The sequence below is a fragment of the Haemaphysalis longicornis genome, unplaced genomic scaffold (assembly GCF_048455015.1).
Source record: "Haemaphysalis longicornis isolate Haplotype H1 unplaced genomic scaffold, Haemaphysalis longicornis Haplotype H1 scaffold_13, whole genome shotgun sequence".
NCBI classification, from domain to species: domain Eukaryota; kingdom Metazoa; phylum Arthropoda; class Arachnida; order Ixodida; family Ixodidae; genus Haemaphysalis; species Haemaphysalis longicornis.
The window spans coordinates 33,563,787-33,580,007 of NW_027526233.1; the positions used below are offsets into that span (position 1 = coordinate 33,563,787).

The 16,221-nt window shown below is 46.3% G+C and overlaps 1 protein-coding gene across 1 annotated transcript; it reads right to left on the minus strand.

The window, feature by feature from the left end:
- Nucleotides 1-962: 962 nt before the first annotated feature.
- Nucleotides 963-13,312, minus strand: LOC144163770 (uncharacterized). The gene is made up of 5 exons (XM_077694495.1): nucleotides 13,298-13,312; nucleotides 11,410-11,884; nucleotides 8,068-8,156; nucleotides 4,534-4,723; nucleotides 963-1,102 (listed from the first exon to the last, which is right to left on the minus strand). Exons 1-5 carry the CDS (start codon nucleotides 13,310-13,312, stop codon nucleotides 963-965), a joined length of 909 nt encoding a protein of 302 aa, XP_077550621.1.
- Between the last annotated feature and the right edge of the window lie 2,909 nt (nucleotides 13,313-16,221).

The window sequence follows — 16,221 nt, forward strand, 5'->3', positions numbered from 1 at the left end:
CAGGAGCGATCGTGAGCGAAGTTCCCAGACGAAGTTCCCGGACGAAGTCCGCCACTTTGTTCTCCAACTCGGGGTGCACAGCTTGACGTCCACGGAACGATCGGTTTCGGGGGTTGCACGCGCACAGCTTAGCTTTCTGGCTCCGCCAGTACCACACACGTTTCTCCGAAACCCCTAACTGGCGATTCTGCTCGGTGGCTCAATCGCCGTCAGCTTAAACGCCGCGGTGAACTGGCGTCGACTGCCGCCACTCATCTCTGAACAGAGACGTACAGAAATGTACGCACGCACGCACAATAAACGAGTAAAAGACGAAAAACTAGAGAAAAGCGAAATCAAGTAAAGGCCTGATAGTGCGAGAGAGTAGTCCGACACGAATGGTGATGGCGACGGACTGCGCTGTTGTTGCCAGACAACGATTTACATTCTGCCAATGACCGCTATATAAGACGAGAGGTGACTTTTGCGCGGATTTTTTTGGAAAAAAACTCGACCTATATTCCGGTTTATACGGTACGTTCGGAATATATGGTAAATATATTCTCATCATATTCAAAATGAATTTAAAATGCAATCTTGAATATGTCTACATATATTGAATGTGTGCGTAAAATACATTGGAAACATATTTACCTTCACGAACCTGGGAATGCAGCCTTTAATAAGTGCATTGAAAATGCATTTTAAATGTATTCATGCCAAATCAAGAGTGTGCTAGAAGTGCACTTAAAATATTATCTCAAATACATTTGAAGTGCATTAAAATGCACTCAAAGTGCACTTGCAATAGTATTTTAAATGTATTTAAATCTCATTAAAAGTGCATTAAAGTGCTAAACTTAAAATGCATTTAGAATGCATTACTGAATGTATTGCTTCCTTCAAGCATGCAACAAGCCATGCAGAAAAACCCACACAAGAAACTCAAAATTCTCGAGGTCCCAGACGAAGCACAACTTTGTTTATTCAGCGATAGAAGCTGGTGCCTGTGTGGCGGCACTTCCGCTTTTCTTTAAAGCTGTAGCCGCATTCTTGCATTTGCGGCACAGGTAGCTACGAACGTCAGACTCCGTCACGTTGGAGAATTTCTCCAGCACATGGACTGAAAAAGAACAAAACAGATTTAAGGGCAGTCCTAAACAAGGTTTAAGAGGCTGCAATTGTACATGTGCAATCGTTGAAGTATGATCAAAGGAATGTCCATAAAAAAAATGGTTTGAAAGCGTTCGGCATTAGCCAAGTTGTTGTTCACTGAAAAGTGCTACATATATAGCCTAGGGCTGTTGCTCTTTTTTTTGTGTGCCTCAAAGCACTGTAGGTGCTATGAGGTGACCAGCTCAAAGCAGGAACACCTAGAAAGCTATCAAGGCCCTTATACTGCGAGATACATGCAGCCACTGGCTCCACTCGGCACGTCGCACTTTCTTTTAGCAGCCATCGTGAATGCTCCACGTACTGTTAGTTGCATTGCTCCTTGTGTCCACTGTGCTAGGTTGCGCACATCAGTTTTTGAAAAAGGGAACTGAGCATTTGGACTAGATAGTGCACTCCAAAACACAACATGCCCGCCCAATAATTTTTCAAGACTTCCATTAACTATTAGAAGCTCACTAGCATCTCTTGCATGTGGCGCTGCTAAGGCAAACAGGTCCATCCTCGTTCAATTGGCGTACAGAAGGCTCAGCATCACTGGAATTATTTGGTACCCGCTTTAACAAGCCGTGCCAACAACAAACCCTTGCACAATTTCTCTCCGCACTACCATCCCCTTATGCAAGTTTAAGTTGGTATTCACCATAATTCTGCTCTGGTAATCAGCAACAAGTTTGTGCTGTTGTGGCACATGTCAATTCGTGTGTGCACGCAGCCCCCAGGCATGGCAGATGCAGTGGCTGCACGCAAAGTGTTTCTGCTTAGAGAAGACACTGCATGCTTTTCTTAATTATCCATCCTTGTAAAGAATGTGCTATATCTACAAACTCAGCTAAGCTTGTGCAAAGGATGGTGGAGATGACATTCGTCCTACAAAGATACACCGTGCCTGAGATTCGCTCACACGGGCGGCCACCCAACCCATCGGAACAACTAGAAGGGTGCCCCAGAGCAAAACACGTGGTTGGCTGCAGCATTCGATGGGACCTGCCTAGAGAAGCGCCGGTCAAGGATTCGCACGCAAACAGCGGTGCCATAGACTTCAGTGCCAGTTGCATCACAGAGGCTGCATGACAAATAGCTACATCAATGCTAGTTTGAACGTTGATGAGCGACACGCCCGAGAGTAGGTATGGGCACTAAAGAAGAAGAGTGTGAAGGAAAAGTTCCACAAGCAAAAGTTGAATGAGGAGGACGCGGAGGAGGACGCGGAGGAGGAAGAAGGCCAGGCTACATTCCTCGAACGACACCCAGTTTTCTCGGACCCTGGGCAGAGCCGAGCGACACATCGGGCAGGCGAACAAGATCCAGGCTGTGTTCCCGGACAGAGAATCCGCAGCAACGCACTGTCGGCGGTTCCAGGCGACATCAAGGACCAGGCAACGAGAACCAGTTGAGCTGCTGGCGTGGGACGCCTGGCCCGGGCACTCACAGCAGTTCTGGCATGCACCGGGGACTCTGCACTGCTTACTCCTGTCAGCAATGACTGATTCCGCAATGAGCAGGCCCCACTGGACATGACTCGCACCAGCTCCGCGTGCAACCGACAGAAACAGCTAATGACATAAGAGGCATCCTGGCACAAGACAACAGCAGGCAAGGTTGTGTGCAAACATTTTATCAGGAGCGTTCAGGCACAGTGGGCAGGCTAGTGATTTGGTGACTCGTGTAAATGTCATCCCCATAAATACAATGCTTCTCCAGATCTGTTTAACAGTTTCTCCGGATCTATTATCTGCTTAGCTGGATTGAAAGTGACAGGAAAAAATGCATCCTAGTAGGCTCGCCAAAACGTCACATTGATCAAGTAAGTGGATTACAATGAAAACATTGCACAGTGGGCAGGCTAGTGATTTGGTGACTCGTGTAAATGTCATCCCCATAAATACAATGTTTTCATTGTAATCCACTTACTTGATCGATATGACATTTTGGCGAGCCTACTAGGATCCATTTTTTCCTGTCACTTTCAATCCTGCTAAGCAGATAATAGATCCGGAGAAACTGTTAAACAGATCTGGAGAAGCATTGTATTTATGGGGATGACATTTACACGAGTCACCAAATCACTAGCCTGCCCACTGTGCCAGAACGTTCCTGATAAAATGTTTGCACACAACCTTGCCTGCTGTTGTCTTGTGCCAGGATGCCTCTTATGTCATCAGCTGTTTCTGTCGGTTGCACGCGGAGCTGGTGCGAATCATGTCCAGTGAGGCCTGCTCATTGCGGAATCAGTCATTGCTGACAGGAGTAAGCAGTGCAGAGTCCCCGGTGCATGCCAGAACTGCTGTGAGTGCCCGGGCCAGGCGTCCCACGCCAGCAGCTCAACTGGTTCTCGTTGCCTGGTCCTTGATGTCGCCTGGAACCGCCGACAGTGCGTTGCTGCGGATTCTCTGTCCGGGAACAGAGCCTGGATCTTGTTTGCCTGCCCGATGTGTCGCTCGGCTCTGCCCAGGGTCCGAGAAAACTGGGTGTCGTTCGAGGAATGTAGCCTGGCCTTCTTCCTCCTCCGCGTCCTCCTCCGTGTCCTCCTCATTCAACTTTTGCTTGTGGAACTTTTCCTTCACACTCTACTTCTTTAGTGCCCATACCTCCTCTCGGGCGTGTCGCTCATGACAGGCAACACGTGACAGCTAAACAATGAAAGAAAAATCTATTTTTCATGTTTATACAACGCCTGCATTATGCAGAGGGGCAATATATGCGATATTTTGTCGTGAACACATACTCAACCGCACGGTGTGAAATCACAGTATTGAAAACCCATTTATTGCCCTTTTAAAGTAAACTGCTGGACAGATACATGCCGAGTCAGTTCACGACTTAGAAACTTAAATTATGATGTATACATACAACACAGTTCCTTAGTGCTAAATACTTGCCCAAAAAAGAGCGCTTAAAATTTTGCTAAATGTATTTTTAAGGCATAGCTACATATACAGTGGGCACCACTTGTGCTAGCATGCCCTGAAATATTTTCTTGCTTGCCACAGATTTAGATGTGGTTATCAAGGTAAATCTCTTGTGAATGAGTGATAAAATGCTGATTTCTTACACCCAAGCTTGTTTTATTATGATTTTTTTATTGTGGCTCTAGACGTTATCTTTTTTCTTGGGCTAAAAGGCACACCATAGCAGAGGGCTATAATTTACTTTAAAGCATCCCTAGATCTTTAACAAGCTCTCAGATTCAGCCCCCCACAATCTAGTTTTTTTGCTAAAAAAAAAACAGCTGCCACAATGTCATGCTCAGCATGACACCCAGTGGGTACAAATAAGTACCCAAAGCAAGTGAGCTGCAACAATCATGTTATTTGGCAACAGTGCTACATGCAAGATTATTCAGTGAAGTGACCACTTGCAGTGTGCAAACAGCCTCACCAATAATATCGTCCACTGTTTCCTTATCTAAAGCGGTTTTGCCGCCGCCTCTCAGTAACCCCTTCAGGCAGCACCTGCCCAGGGTATCGTTTCCGAAAACCATCTGGGCCAGCTCTTGGGTGTAGAGCGACGGCGTGTTGCTCAGCCTGAGCAGGCGTATCGTTGGGATCCGGGTTGTGCCAAACTGGACCTGCGACAGGAAGAAAGCAGACAAGCCAGTTCACCAAGTTATACTTTGATGACCTAGACACAGCACCTTTGTTTCAAAGTATCGATTAGCAGCCAACAATAAGATGGATTTTGGTGTGTTCTTAAAACTAGTTCTATTACTTCTGGTACCTTGCACAGAAGCTCATACACAGGGCTCCCTTCCTTCATGTGAAACGTGAACATATAGTATATGTTCACGTTTCACATGAAGTTTCACATGAAACGTTTCACGTTTCACATGAACTCATAGTATGAGTTAGCGAAACATGAACAACCTTCCAGCAGGCACTGCAGACTACTATACCATGCATTTTTGGCAAATTCGGTGCAAATGACCGGCACTTTTCTTGCACAAACCAGTGAATATTGGGCTAAGAAAGCATACATTCCTGCTTATGAAGTGTTCTCCAATACTTTAGTTTGGGTACGTGCTACTTTGAGGGCATGCCCCTTGATAGGCTTCAGAGTACGCATACAGCATGGAGAGTAGGGCACACCTTTCTAATAGCAACGTGCCTACTGCTTGAATGGTAATTTCTTTACTCATTGACTATTTGGCACATGCATACCTGCCAGGTTCGCCGGGATGTCATTAGGGAGATCTGATGGGGGGGGGGGGTCACAAGTAACATAGTGAAATATTTTACATGCGTTTTTAATTGATTGAAGAATGATTGTGGGGTTTAACGCGCCGATGCAACGCAAGACAATGAGGCGCGTCGTAGTGGAGGGCTCCGGATTAAGTTTGACCACCTGCAGGAAATCTTTAACATGCGCCGAAATCTCGTACACATGGGCGTTCTTGCTTTTCACCTCCATCAGAAAAGCGGCCGCCGCGGCCGCGAATCGAACCTGCGTCCTCGTGCTCAGCAGCACGCCTTAGCCACGGAGCCACCACAGCGGGTCCAGCCACAAGTCTAAACAAAGCAGTATCGGCCAACAATAAAACCTGTTTCCTTTGTCTTTAACTGGTACATCGGAAGCAAACATGCGGCAGTCTACGTTTCCAGCTAGCTTTTGTGTGCGCGAGTTTAGTTGTTTGCTTCCCCGTTCAAACCTTAAAAGGGTTGTTTATTATATAAACACAATTATTGAAGGAACTTCTAGTGTTCGGAAGTTAGGGTCACCTCATTTTTCCTTCACCAAGCACAATAATACCAAGCGAGGAACAGTGACACTGCGCATCCTAAAACCACTTATATGTAATTCGATTGCTTACGTGCAATGAATAATTCTGTTAGCGGTTTAGTCACTTCAATATCCTCACCTATGGCTTGCATTCCACATTAAGTTAGCAGTTACAGCACTAGGTGAATTGAAATTTTTGAAAGGTAGACCAGAATTCTGGACTGCACATACAAACCAGTTTTTAAGCTGCATTTTAAAGCAAAGCTTTCTATCTCTATTAGCCAACGATTCCTTCGTGGCGTGCGGGACAACAAACTCCTAACGCGGATGAGGATGGGAGGGCAGTTTTTACTCCCCGATGGCGCAGCAATAGGGCATCATCACCCACCGTTCCTGGCACACAGCTGCCTGCTTGCACTGGTGGGCGCATTGCAGGGTCGGTTTCATCGGCTGTTTTAGTGACGGTTGTTTTTGGCCTGTTCTGGTGTTCTTCGCGTCAATTGCGTGCTTCCTTTGCACAGCTTGATTAACTTGTTCGACAGCACCTACTGGGTAACCCGGACCCGATAGAATTAAGTGCTCACATGGCAAGGATACGTTAAGGATTGGTTTGCAGGGCGTGAAAAGGAGATGTGGAGACCACATACAGACATCTGGCCGCTAAACAACTACCTTTTGCGCATTGCTTGCACGAATGGAACTCCGTTTTTTAAAAAGGTGAATACCAATTCGGTTGTGTTTTTTAGAGGTGTTGCAAAAGGCGAAAGTAGCAACTGGTTCTGATAAATAGTGATTATAAAAGTTCATTGAGCTTTCTCGCAATTCTCAAACTTACTGAAGTAACTAGTTTAAATCGGTATAAATGGGAATCCCTAAGCTCACATGTCGTATTGTTTTGGTGTTCGCGCTTGTGACCCACCGCGGTGGCTCAGTGGCTAAGGCGTTGCGCTGCTCATCACGAGGTCGCGGGTTTCATTCCCGACCACGGCGGCCGCTTTTCTGATGGAGGCGAAAAGCAAAAACGCCCGTGTGTACGAGATTTCGGCGCACGATAAAGATCCCCAGGTGGTCAAAATTAATCCGGAGCCCTCCACTACGGCGCGCCTCATCGCCTGCGTTGCGTCGGCGCGTTAAACCTCAACAATCAATCAATGTTCGCGCTTGTGTCACGCGGTGGTGTTGCCCCGAGCTAGCACATCAGGATGGCTAGGTTCTGGTGTCTCAACCTTCGAAAGACGCTCCTCCATTCTGCCGACTCACGGCTTTGCTACAGCAGCGGCAGCGTTCACCGCTCTAGTCCGGCCGTGGCCGACGCTGCTGCTGTGCTCGGATGGTGCACCCTCGAATTCCAGGTGACGGCTGGCAGAATCTCTGGTTTCACTCTTGTAGAGCCACATGTGTGAATTCAAGTGACGTCACATGGGCAATTGCTGTGGGTGTCGTTTAAAGCTTTGCTTTCCAACCACCTTCACAGCATGGACTGGAGCCAATTTTTTTCACATGCACTCTATTTTTTACTCCTGTGCACTTCTGTGGCTCCCACAAGTTATAATCACACACAAAAAAGTTTTTTTTCTTTTTCGAGTGGCTTGATGCCATCTTACACAACAGAGGTAAAATTCTGAAAAAATTCAGCAAAAGAATGCAAGATCCAGCAAGAAAACTATGTGCAAGGTCAGAGTTCTGTTACAATTGTTGCCAAAATAATAAAAGCAGTCGCACCGCCAGGGCACATGGACAGAAAACTGTCAATGGCAACTGATAAAGGACGTTATTTTTGAATTACATGGTTAACAGCTGTACAAAGCACACCCACAAAAAGGGCGTGTAACTCTCGAATGTTTTGCTGCCAACTGATAGTGTCCAAGGTCTGTTGAGATGCACCTCAAAATGAGTATTTGAAAGACACTCATTAAAATTTAAAGCAATGAGTTGAGAAAATATTCCACATTTATGTTCCTGAAATGTTGTTCAAGCAGATAAAATTAAGCTAAAGCAAATAAATTTTCTGTTCCTCGCCCTTTCAGACATTTATGCATAAACATCAGTCTCTTCCAACTTGCTTTCGCTGTCGAACTTGGATATAATTAAGCATCCCAGGACTTTTTCTTTAAACTATCCCACACACTGTAAATTTGTTTCTGTTAAGAGAAAATATGCCTCGGCTAGTATCACAGATTTGGTGCCCAGACTTACACATGCGCCACCACTCCCAGCTGCGACATTCTCTCCCAGAGGCCGATTCACCATGCACGATTTTATGTCCGCAAAGAGTGCAGGCATCCCTAAAAAGCAGAGAGAGAAAACAAGTACATACAGATGTGTGTATATAACAGGTGCATAGCTGCAGTGCACAGGTCAATTTTTCTGAGAGGTGGCTAGTGCAAGAACTCTGCAGCACACACTGCATGTTTAAGGTAATACCCATGCCATACGTACACGAAAAATGACATTAAGTGCTTAATGCCTTAAAGGGGCCCTACAAGAGTTACAATCGACTGCTAGCAATGTATTTTGGGGTAAAGTCTATTGTCCCGGCAATCTCCTCCCGCAGGAATTATGAAAATCCGTTCACTATCACCGAAACTACGCGCAATGAGAAATCGCACATAATCGTTCCCTCCCAACTAGACCAGGGACAAAGCGACAAAAGGAGCGCGCTCTCTCCCAGAGAGGGGGGCGGCTCGCGGCGTTCTCTTCGCAGCCTTCGATATATCACAGGCCGGGGAGTTTTCTCCTTTTCTCCGCAACGTGGAGGCGCCTATTTCCGGTCTGGTGCCACAAAAAAGCAGGCATGGTGGCCTGCTCGCAAGCAAGCGCTCGGGCTGGTAGGGCGTTTTTGATGCAATAAACGTTTGTAGTCGAGTGGTCCCGTTGAAAAGGAAGTATTCAGCTCGTTACTCAAACTCCGTGCACACTCAAAACACAAGAGAAACGGCAAAACTGTGCCTACAGGTTCAGACATAGAAGAGGTCCGTACACAGCGATGACGACGGCGGAAATGGGAGAAATTAGCCGTGAAGTTGACCAGTGACAGCCGATCGGGCAGCCATGGCCTCTATGACGTCGCTCAGGCCATGCCAGGGGGGCATGGCCTGAAGGGTGCAAGAACTGAAGAGAGTGCGGTTGGTTTTTCCACGTCTTTCACAGCGATTTGCGCACTCACTGCTTCACGTGCACGTGTATATTTGGCTTAGGTATTCCTGGCAGTGTAATCTAAACGTTGCGCAGGTTTACTTGCACTGCTCAGAGTGTTGCAGGGTCCCTTTAAGTTTTAATGCCATTAACTCACTGCTACACGCAAAAATCTAATGCCATTTTCGGTTATAAGGAGTTCCGCACAACCCATTCGCCTTCATGAATGCCTTAAATCTGCCTACTCTCGAACACGATGGACATCAAATGAAACCAACAAAAATCTCTGCACCAGAGAGTTGTCACAGAAATGTAGTTAACCCTTTGAGGGTCACGGGCGTACATGTACGGCATCGGCAAACACTTTCAAAACAGTCAATGACGCACATATACGGCATTACTTGTATCTTTAAAAAGCGTGTCTTTTTCGCCAACTTCTCTTTCTTGGCATGTGCTGCCACACTCCGGAAATACGTCAAATTTTTTTCTTGCACCGATGGCTCTTGTTTTTATTTTTTATGATTTACCTCAGTGGCGCGCCGGCTATTGTTTGCGCATCCGCTAACAAGGGGGCGCGCTGGGTGTCGCCCACCGGGCACCTCTCGCTTCTTGCGCCTACCACAGACCAAGGTCACCTGCGAAACTGATGAGGCTCTTTTCTCCTTTTTATTTTTATTTTAGGGGCGGTGCGCTATCTATTGCTCCAGCATCCGGCCCCACGCGCAGCGGCTGGTTTTGGTATCGTCCTCCGGGTGCTTCCCGCTTTTTGCGCCCGCTAAACTGATGTCTATCTGATTTTGATTCACTGAAAAGGTGCCAGCTTGTTGCTCTCTCGTTTTTATTTAGAATTTTTCTCGTGTTACTCATGAATAAACCACATATATGTAACGACAAAAACGATTTTTTTGTCACTTCACTATGGTCACCCTAAAAAAATTACGGTAATTTTTTCTTGAAATAGGTTCACCCGAAGAATTTAAATCAGAAGTAAAAAAAAAAATCAACCCTGTGGGAGTCGCATTTGGCAAAAAAATTCAACCCTCAAAGGGTTTAACTTCGAAATAAGACGCTTTTTTGTGCACTTTTGGTGGGGAAGTTCTCATAAGGATAAAGTTCACTAAAATAGCAGCAAAAGGCGAAACATCCTGTTAGTCGTCGTTTTGAATTTTTCAGATTTGGCTACCGTTGGCAGGCAACCACAGTTGCTGAAGCGACTTTTAGAAACGGCTCACACCATTTTTTAGAAAACACTATTTCTCATAACATTTTTTATTACAAAAAACAATTTTAACCCTTGTAAATATTTTTCTCTACTTTAAAAGCTTCTAAAATATTGGTGCATTTCTTTGTTGATTATCATGCCGAATACTTTGCATTTTTGCATGCAGCACGATCTGCCCAAATAATGTAATTCGGTACTTTAAGGCCTTAAACACTGAATATCATTTTCATGTACGTGTGGCACGGGTATAACTCAGCCACATAGCCTGATTGTTTTCAAAAAACAGCTCGCATTGATGTCAAACCGCAGCTATCTTTTGAACGAAAAACAGGGCCTAGAGCTATATGCTAGGCTGTAAAAGACTAGTTTTCCTTCAAAGGTTTTGTCAGTGCTGGTTGAGACTTTCTGAAAGGTGAAGTGCACCATGGGCCATAAGACAGCTGCCCTAAGTGCAAAACCCAGTAGTTGTCCTTTATGTGTAAAAAATGGTGCGCAATCAGAAGAATGCAGTCAACAGGCACAGAAAGTTAGCTATTTCTTCCTATCACAAGTTTGCATGACTGTGCCCCCGTATGCTAAAAGGAAAAACAAGACACCGCTAGTTTGAAGTGAGCATTCTACATCTACAAGTTCTGTAACTACAGGTGACCATGCTGCCGTTGCGAGGTTTACATTCACCTGACAGGCCACTGTTTAAATAAACAATTAAGGCAGCAACGGCAGCAAAGGCAGCAACACCGTATGGCACATGCACACAAGGCATGTGAGCCGCATCTGAACCAAACAAAACTGCTAACAGAAGCCAATAGATAGCAGAACTGAACTAGGCTGTAAAGCCCTACTGCTCCTTTTCGAATGTGAGCACTAGGGACACCTGAGACATGCCTCAAGGCACATGCCACACTATGGGTGAGAGACCAAAGTAGGTATCCTAGAGGCTCCAAACATGGAGGTGAAAGGAAAATGGTAGACCAGCGCTGTAAATTGTTACATAATTTCTGTGAAGCTGCCTGCTTGGCAGGTGGACACTACTTAGGCTGGGAGCATGCGGGAAGGCTAGCAGGTGAGGCAGGGAAAGAAGAGAGCAACAGGAAAATGGCCGTCAGAAGCCATTATCAGCTAACGCGACAGGAAATGCTCAACAGAAGATGTTGCTAGAGGTGACAATTTTTGATTCGTACCTTCTAGAAGTGGGTACAGAGAATCCACTGCAAACAGGGCTTTCGATTCGGCTTCGAAAGCCCTGCTCTCAGCGGCCTCAACCCGTGCTTCCAAAATCTCCAAGCGCGAGTCTTCCACGCCAACAGCCTTGGCATCGGCTTCTGCTGCCATGGCTTCGGAATCAATGGCCCTGGCCTCGGCTTCAGCGGCCCTGGCCTCGGCGTCAGCAGCCCTGGCCTCGGCCTCAGCGGCCCTGGCCTCCGCCTCAGCGGCCCTGGCCTCCGCCTCAGCGGCCCTGGCCTCCGCCTCAGCGGCCCTGGCCTCAGCCTCAGCGGCCCTGGCCTCAGCCTCAGCGGCCCTGGCCTCAGCCTCCGCAACCCTGGCGTCGGCTTGTGTTGTGGTCTTGGCTGCGGTGCTGTAGGCTTTGCCTACCACAGCTCGTGCCTCAGCCGTGGTTGCTGCAGCCTCAGGGTCATTTTCCAGGTCCCGGGTACTCTGGAAGCAAGCAAAGGCTTTGAATGGCCAAGACATAGCCAGCCCTATCATGCCTTCTTCAAAACACGGAAGTCCCAATTTTAAAAGGTGCTTTACACAAAACCACTGATAGACGGCCATACCTCGAATTTTCCCTCCAGAACAGGTTTGATCACAATGAGGCTATTTATCAGACAACTCTTTTCGTGTCCTGAAATCTTGTTAGAAATTTCAAGCAGGGGAAGTAAGAGAGAATTTCGCTGACAACCATGCCCATTATTGTCGCCTCCTTTTTGACTCTTGTGCACTGCGAAGATTTTATTTTTTGAGCCATCGCAACTTTCTGTAACTTCCTGCTGATAGTGACATTATGATCAAAATTTACCTGTTGATGTGTGCTTAGTTTGCTGAGTATTACATACTGCTACCTCACCCGTTTTCTTTTTTGTTCCCGTTATAACTGCACTGGATCAGTGCTGAGAAGGTTTTGGGGGTATTTTTATTAGTTTTTTGGATTTTGCTTTTTTTTTACTGCTCACAGAAGCCACCAAAACTAATACAATGATAACAACTGTTGAGCAGCAATATTAACAGCTTAGCTCAACGAATTCACCACTGGAAGTGATTCATGTAAAATATGAAAATAGCGTTCAATCACAGAGGTTGCCACCTGTTCTGGTGTCTCTTTATCGTTTTTGTTTCGCCCAAGGGCAATGCACTAGGCAGAACAGCAAGCACAGCTTTTGTGCGCACAACTGAACAAATGCAGGAACACTGGTAAAGAAGTGTCGGTTTTATTTTCAGTGCAAAGGGGGCGCGGCAATGTAGCAGGAAGAATTCAGCAGCCACCTTTTTCAAGGTTACTTCCGCGCATTGTAAACACCTTTTTCAATGAGGACGTTGTTGATATCAAACCATGAATTTGTTAGGACAATTTCCTCAAAGCCTGAGCATGTTTTTTTTTTCTAAGGTAAGCATGTGTTGGTTCAAAAGTGCAGGGGTGGGAAAATGAACTAACCTGCGTTAACGCTTCTATTTTTCCCAGTTTTTTTGCCAGGCAACGCCTTGCTTCAAGTAGTTGCTATAACCTGAATTAAAATGGTGTAAGACCCCTTGTGTACAGAGCTTGTGCTTCTTCCGGATAATTCGGGAGAGTTGGCAGGTATGCACTTGTCTCATCCATGCGCTATTCTTATGTTTCAAAATCATGTATCGACCAGTCAGCTTTTCCATTCACTGGCCTCCATGGCAGCAATGCTGAACTAGCAATGACTTTGGTAAAAACTGATGTGACAAAGCAGGAACTTTGTTTTATGTATGAGGCTTTGTTTGTGTTGGCAAACAAATCCCTTTGTCTCTGTCACAAAAAACCATTTAAAGGGGGTCATGAAGAAAAATAAAACTGTTTAATATAAAAGAGCTATGCTTCAGTACCTCAGCCAGCTCCATTCCAGCCCCGAAAAGTTTTAACTAGAACGAAAAACGAAACTAGAGGCCTCACAACAATTGCCCGGTCATGTGCATCAGCGAAGGGTTAGTTGAGCGGGCACTAGCAGCACAAACAACATTTTGTGGCATCATAGAAAAGTTGCCTGAAAGCTGCTAGAAAATTTCTACTGATACACATGTTTGCTTTCATATCCCAATTATTTGTTTGAAGTTTGCTCTAAAATTCGTATTATTGTCACAACGGCAAACCAGTCTTCCTTATGAACCAAACTGGCATTTTGTCTTCATGACCACTCTAAGATATCAGCAATGTCACTTGAAGAGAATGCACGGCTATTTCACTTCAATATTTTGCAAAAGGGAATAACCCTCCCCCATTTATTTGTGGGCAAAAACAGGGTGTTGCAATGATCAGAACTTTAGCAATTAAACCATATGCAACATCAAACACTTAGTGCGCTGAAGTACCTTCAGCAAAGCAGCATAACATCCTTATAAATGCGCACCAGTACCTTTTTGTTGGCCTCCTGCCTGAGTCGCTGCAGAACCCGGTCCTCCAATGCCACTGCCTTTCGTTTCCGGGCCTTTAGTGATGCAAAAAGAAACACAGTGAAAACATACTTTGTGAAACAAAACTATTGAATTCCCTAGTTTACCAAAGTAACAAAAAAACTTTAATGCTAGAAAACTTTCTTGCAATCTATAAAGGAGACTGGCAATATAACTTCTAGCATTGAATATATGAGGCCAGCGTGCTGAAAAGTGCCAACCCGAGAAAACTCCACACAGGTTGTTTTGACATTAAAAATGAAAGGGTGTGATGGATAAGCAAAAATGCTGAGAGCAGAGGAACTAATTCAAGATTTCTGTACTGAACATACACCTGGGATATGAGGTGCACCATGTAGAGAAGGGTTCAAAATTTGTTTTATTGTGTCGCAAAAATATCTGCTGTGACCAGGAATTCAGCAAGAGCTAAGTTGCCAAAAGGAGAAGGAAGTAAAAAGGTGCAATTTTTTATAAATAATTATGTGTACCAAGATGCAAAAATCCGGCCATTGTTGGCAACAGAGAATCCCAAAAACTACTGCAACTAAAAAAGATAAAGGGCCACATTCAAACCGAGGTACATAACATTAAAACCCAGGTACATGCGGTGAGAGTAAAGTGATTTAAAGGGCTACTGAAGCACTTTTAAAACCAGGCAAAAATCTACTTTTTACAATTATTACATTGGTCAGTTTGTGCCTGTAAAGTTTTTTTGGTCATTTTTAGCTTGGGGACAGCGGTATTCGTCGTTAAAGTTGACCCTACGCCTCGCCCACTGCTTCCTGCCGCATCGCCGGAAGATCGAGAAACTGAGAGGCAGCGACCGGAAGTAGCGTCATATTCGGAAGACGGCCAGTGACGTGCGCCGCCGCTTCGCTGTGTCCTAGTTTTCTGGGCAACTTTCCGAATTAAGCAGGCGTGTAATCTGCACTTTATTAATAATGATTGTCTTAAGTTGCTTTCGCGTCGATTTTTTAACCGTAATGCTACTGTGTGGTTCCCTAAAGCGACTCCTAGATACCAGAGATTTCCTACCCGAGCACCGGTGGCTACTACATTGCCTTCACGAGTAGTCGCGGGGCCGGCCGTGTCGTCGGCTGCTCTGTGCTTCCCACGCGAAGCGACGGGCTCAAACAAATACGGAGGTACCCCAAGTCTCTGATCCATTATTATAAGGGAATTAGAAAATTTGTGGGACCACAGCGCTCAGTGCTTCCCGAACTCTTTGCTCGTTTTCCCGATCAACGTTGTTGGCTGTGATGACAGCTTAGCTGAATAGCTAGATTTTAAGAAGAAATCAAGCGAGCTGAAAGAATGAAGCGTTTTCTGCGCGCAGAAGCGCTCCGCACACTCGCCGGTCGTGCATGCCCGTACGGCGCACGAAACGGCTCGCACCACACATGCCGCGGCAGCGACCGCTCTTCGCTGCCGTCCAGAATCAAGGCCGTCGCGAAAAGCAAGGTAAACGTGCAAGAGAGGGTGATAGTGTGGTGAAAAATTGGGCTAGGGATTGTCATCCAAGGTGATTTCTAAAGAGGTGATCGAATTCGTATCGCGATGCGGAGCGCCGACCGGTCGCGGAGGCTCGTCGACAGGCCTGCCCGAGCAAGAGATGCGGCGAGAGGCCGATGGATGGCGTTACCTGCGCGCAAGAATGAGCACAGCACCGATCGCTAGAATGACTATCAACGTAGGAATAACGTTTCACATGCGAGAAAGGGGATGATAATGTGGTGAAAAACTGTGTTAAGGATAGTCATTTGAAATTGTAGAGATAGCGGCGACCAACTATCTCCCTTGGTGCTAAAGCTAAAGTGCCCAACAACACCGGCGATCCGTGCAACCTGAGCCGGCTGGAGCTGTTGGGGAAGGCGTTCTAAGGCTCGTCCGGGACCAGAGTGCTGCGCTTGGGTTCCTCTACCTTTTGCGGGGCGACCAACGTTCAACTCCCCTATTCTAAAACATGCGTATGTGCAGCAATGCCACGTTCCACTGACCGGCCAAGAAGCGACCTGGCACCAGCACCTCTGCGCGACGTGGCGACTTGCGCCGGCCGCACTGCCTGCGCACATCGCAGGCCGCTGCACAGAGCTTGTTGCCGCCTGTCCAAATGTAGAAACAACGTTCCACATTCGAGGATGGGGATGATGGTGGGTTGAAAAATTGTGCTAGGAATTGTGGCTAGTGCTGATAGTGGAAGCGGCGAAGCAATATCTGCGCAACTTCCCTGCACCCGAGAAACAAGTCGGCCATGAGTCGTTGGGGGAGAACCCCTTTCTAAAGCTCGCCGCAAGCGAACCTGTTTTGTTTATACTTCCCTCAGGCTCTCCTATTCTAAGGAAAGATTGTGTGAGCCCTCC

Bases quoted from the DNA above. Each gene is read 5' to 3' on its own strand.
- LOC144163770 (XM_077694495.1), bottom strand. The intron at 8,157-11,409 runs GTACGAATCAAA...TCTGCTTTTTAG, and splicing joins TCTGTACCCACTTCTAGAAG to GGATGCCTGCACTCTTTGCG. The intron at 4,724-8,067 runs GTAAGTCTGGGC...TTCCTGTCGCAG, and splicing joins CTGGGAGTGGTGGCGCATGT to GTCCAGTTTGGCACAACCCG.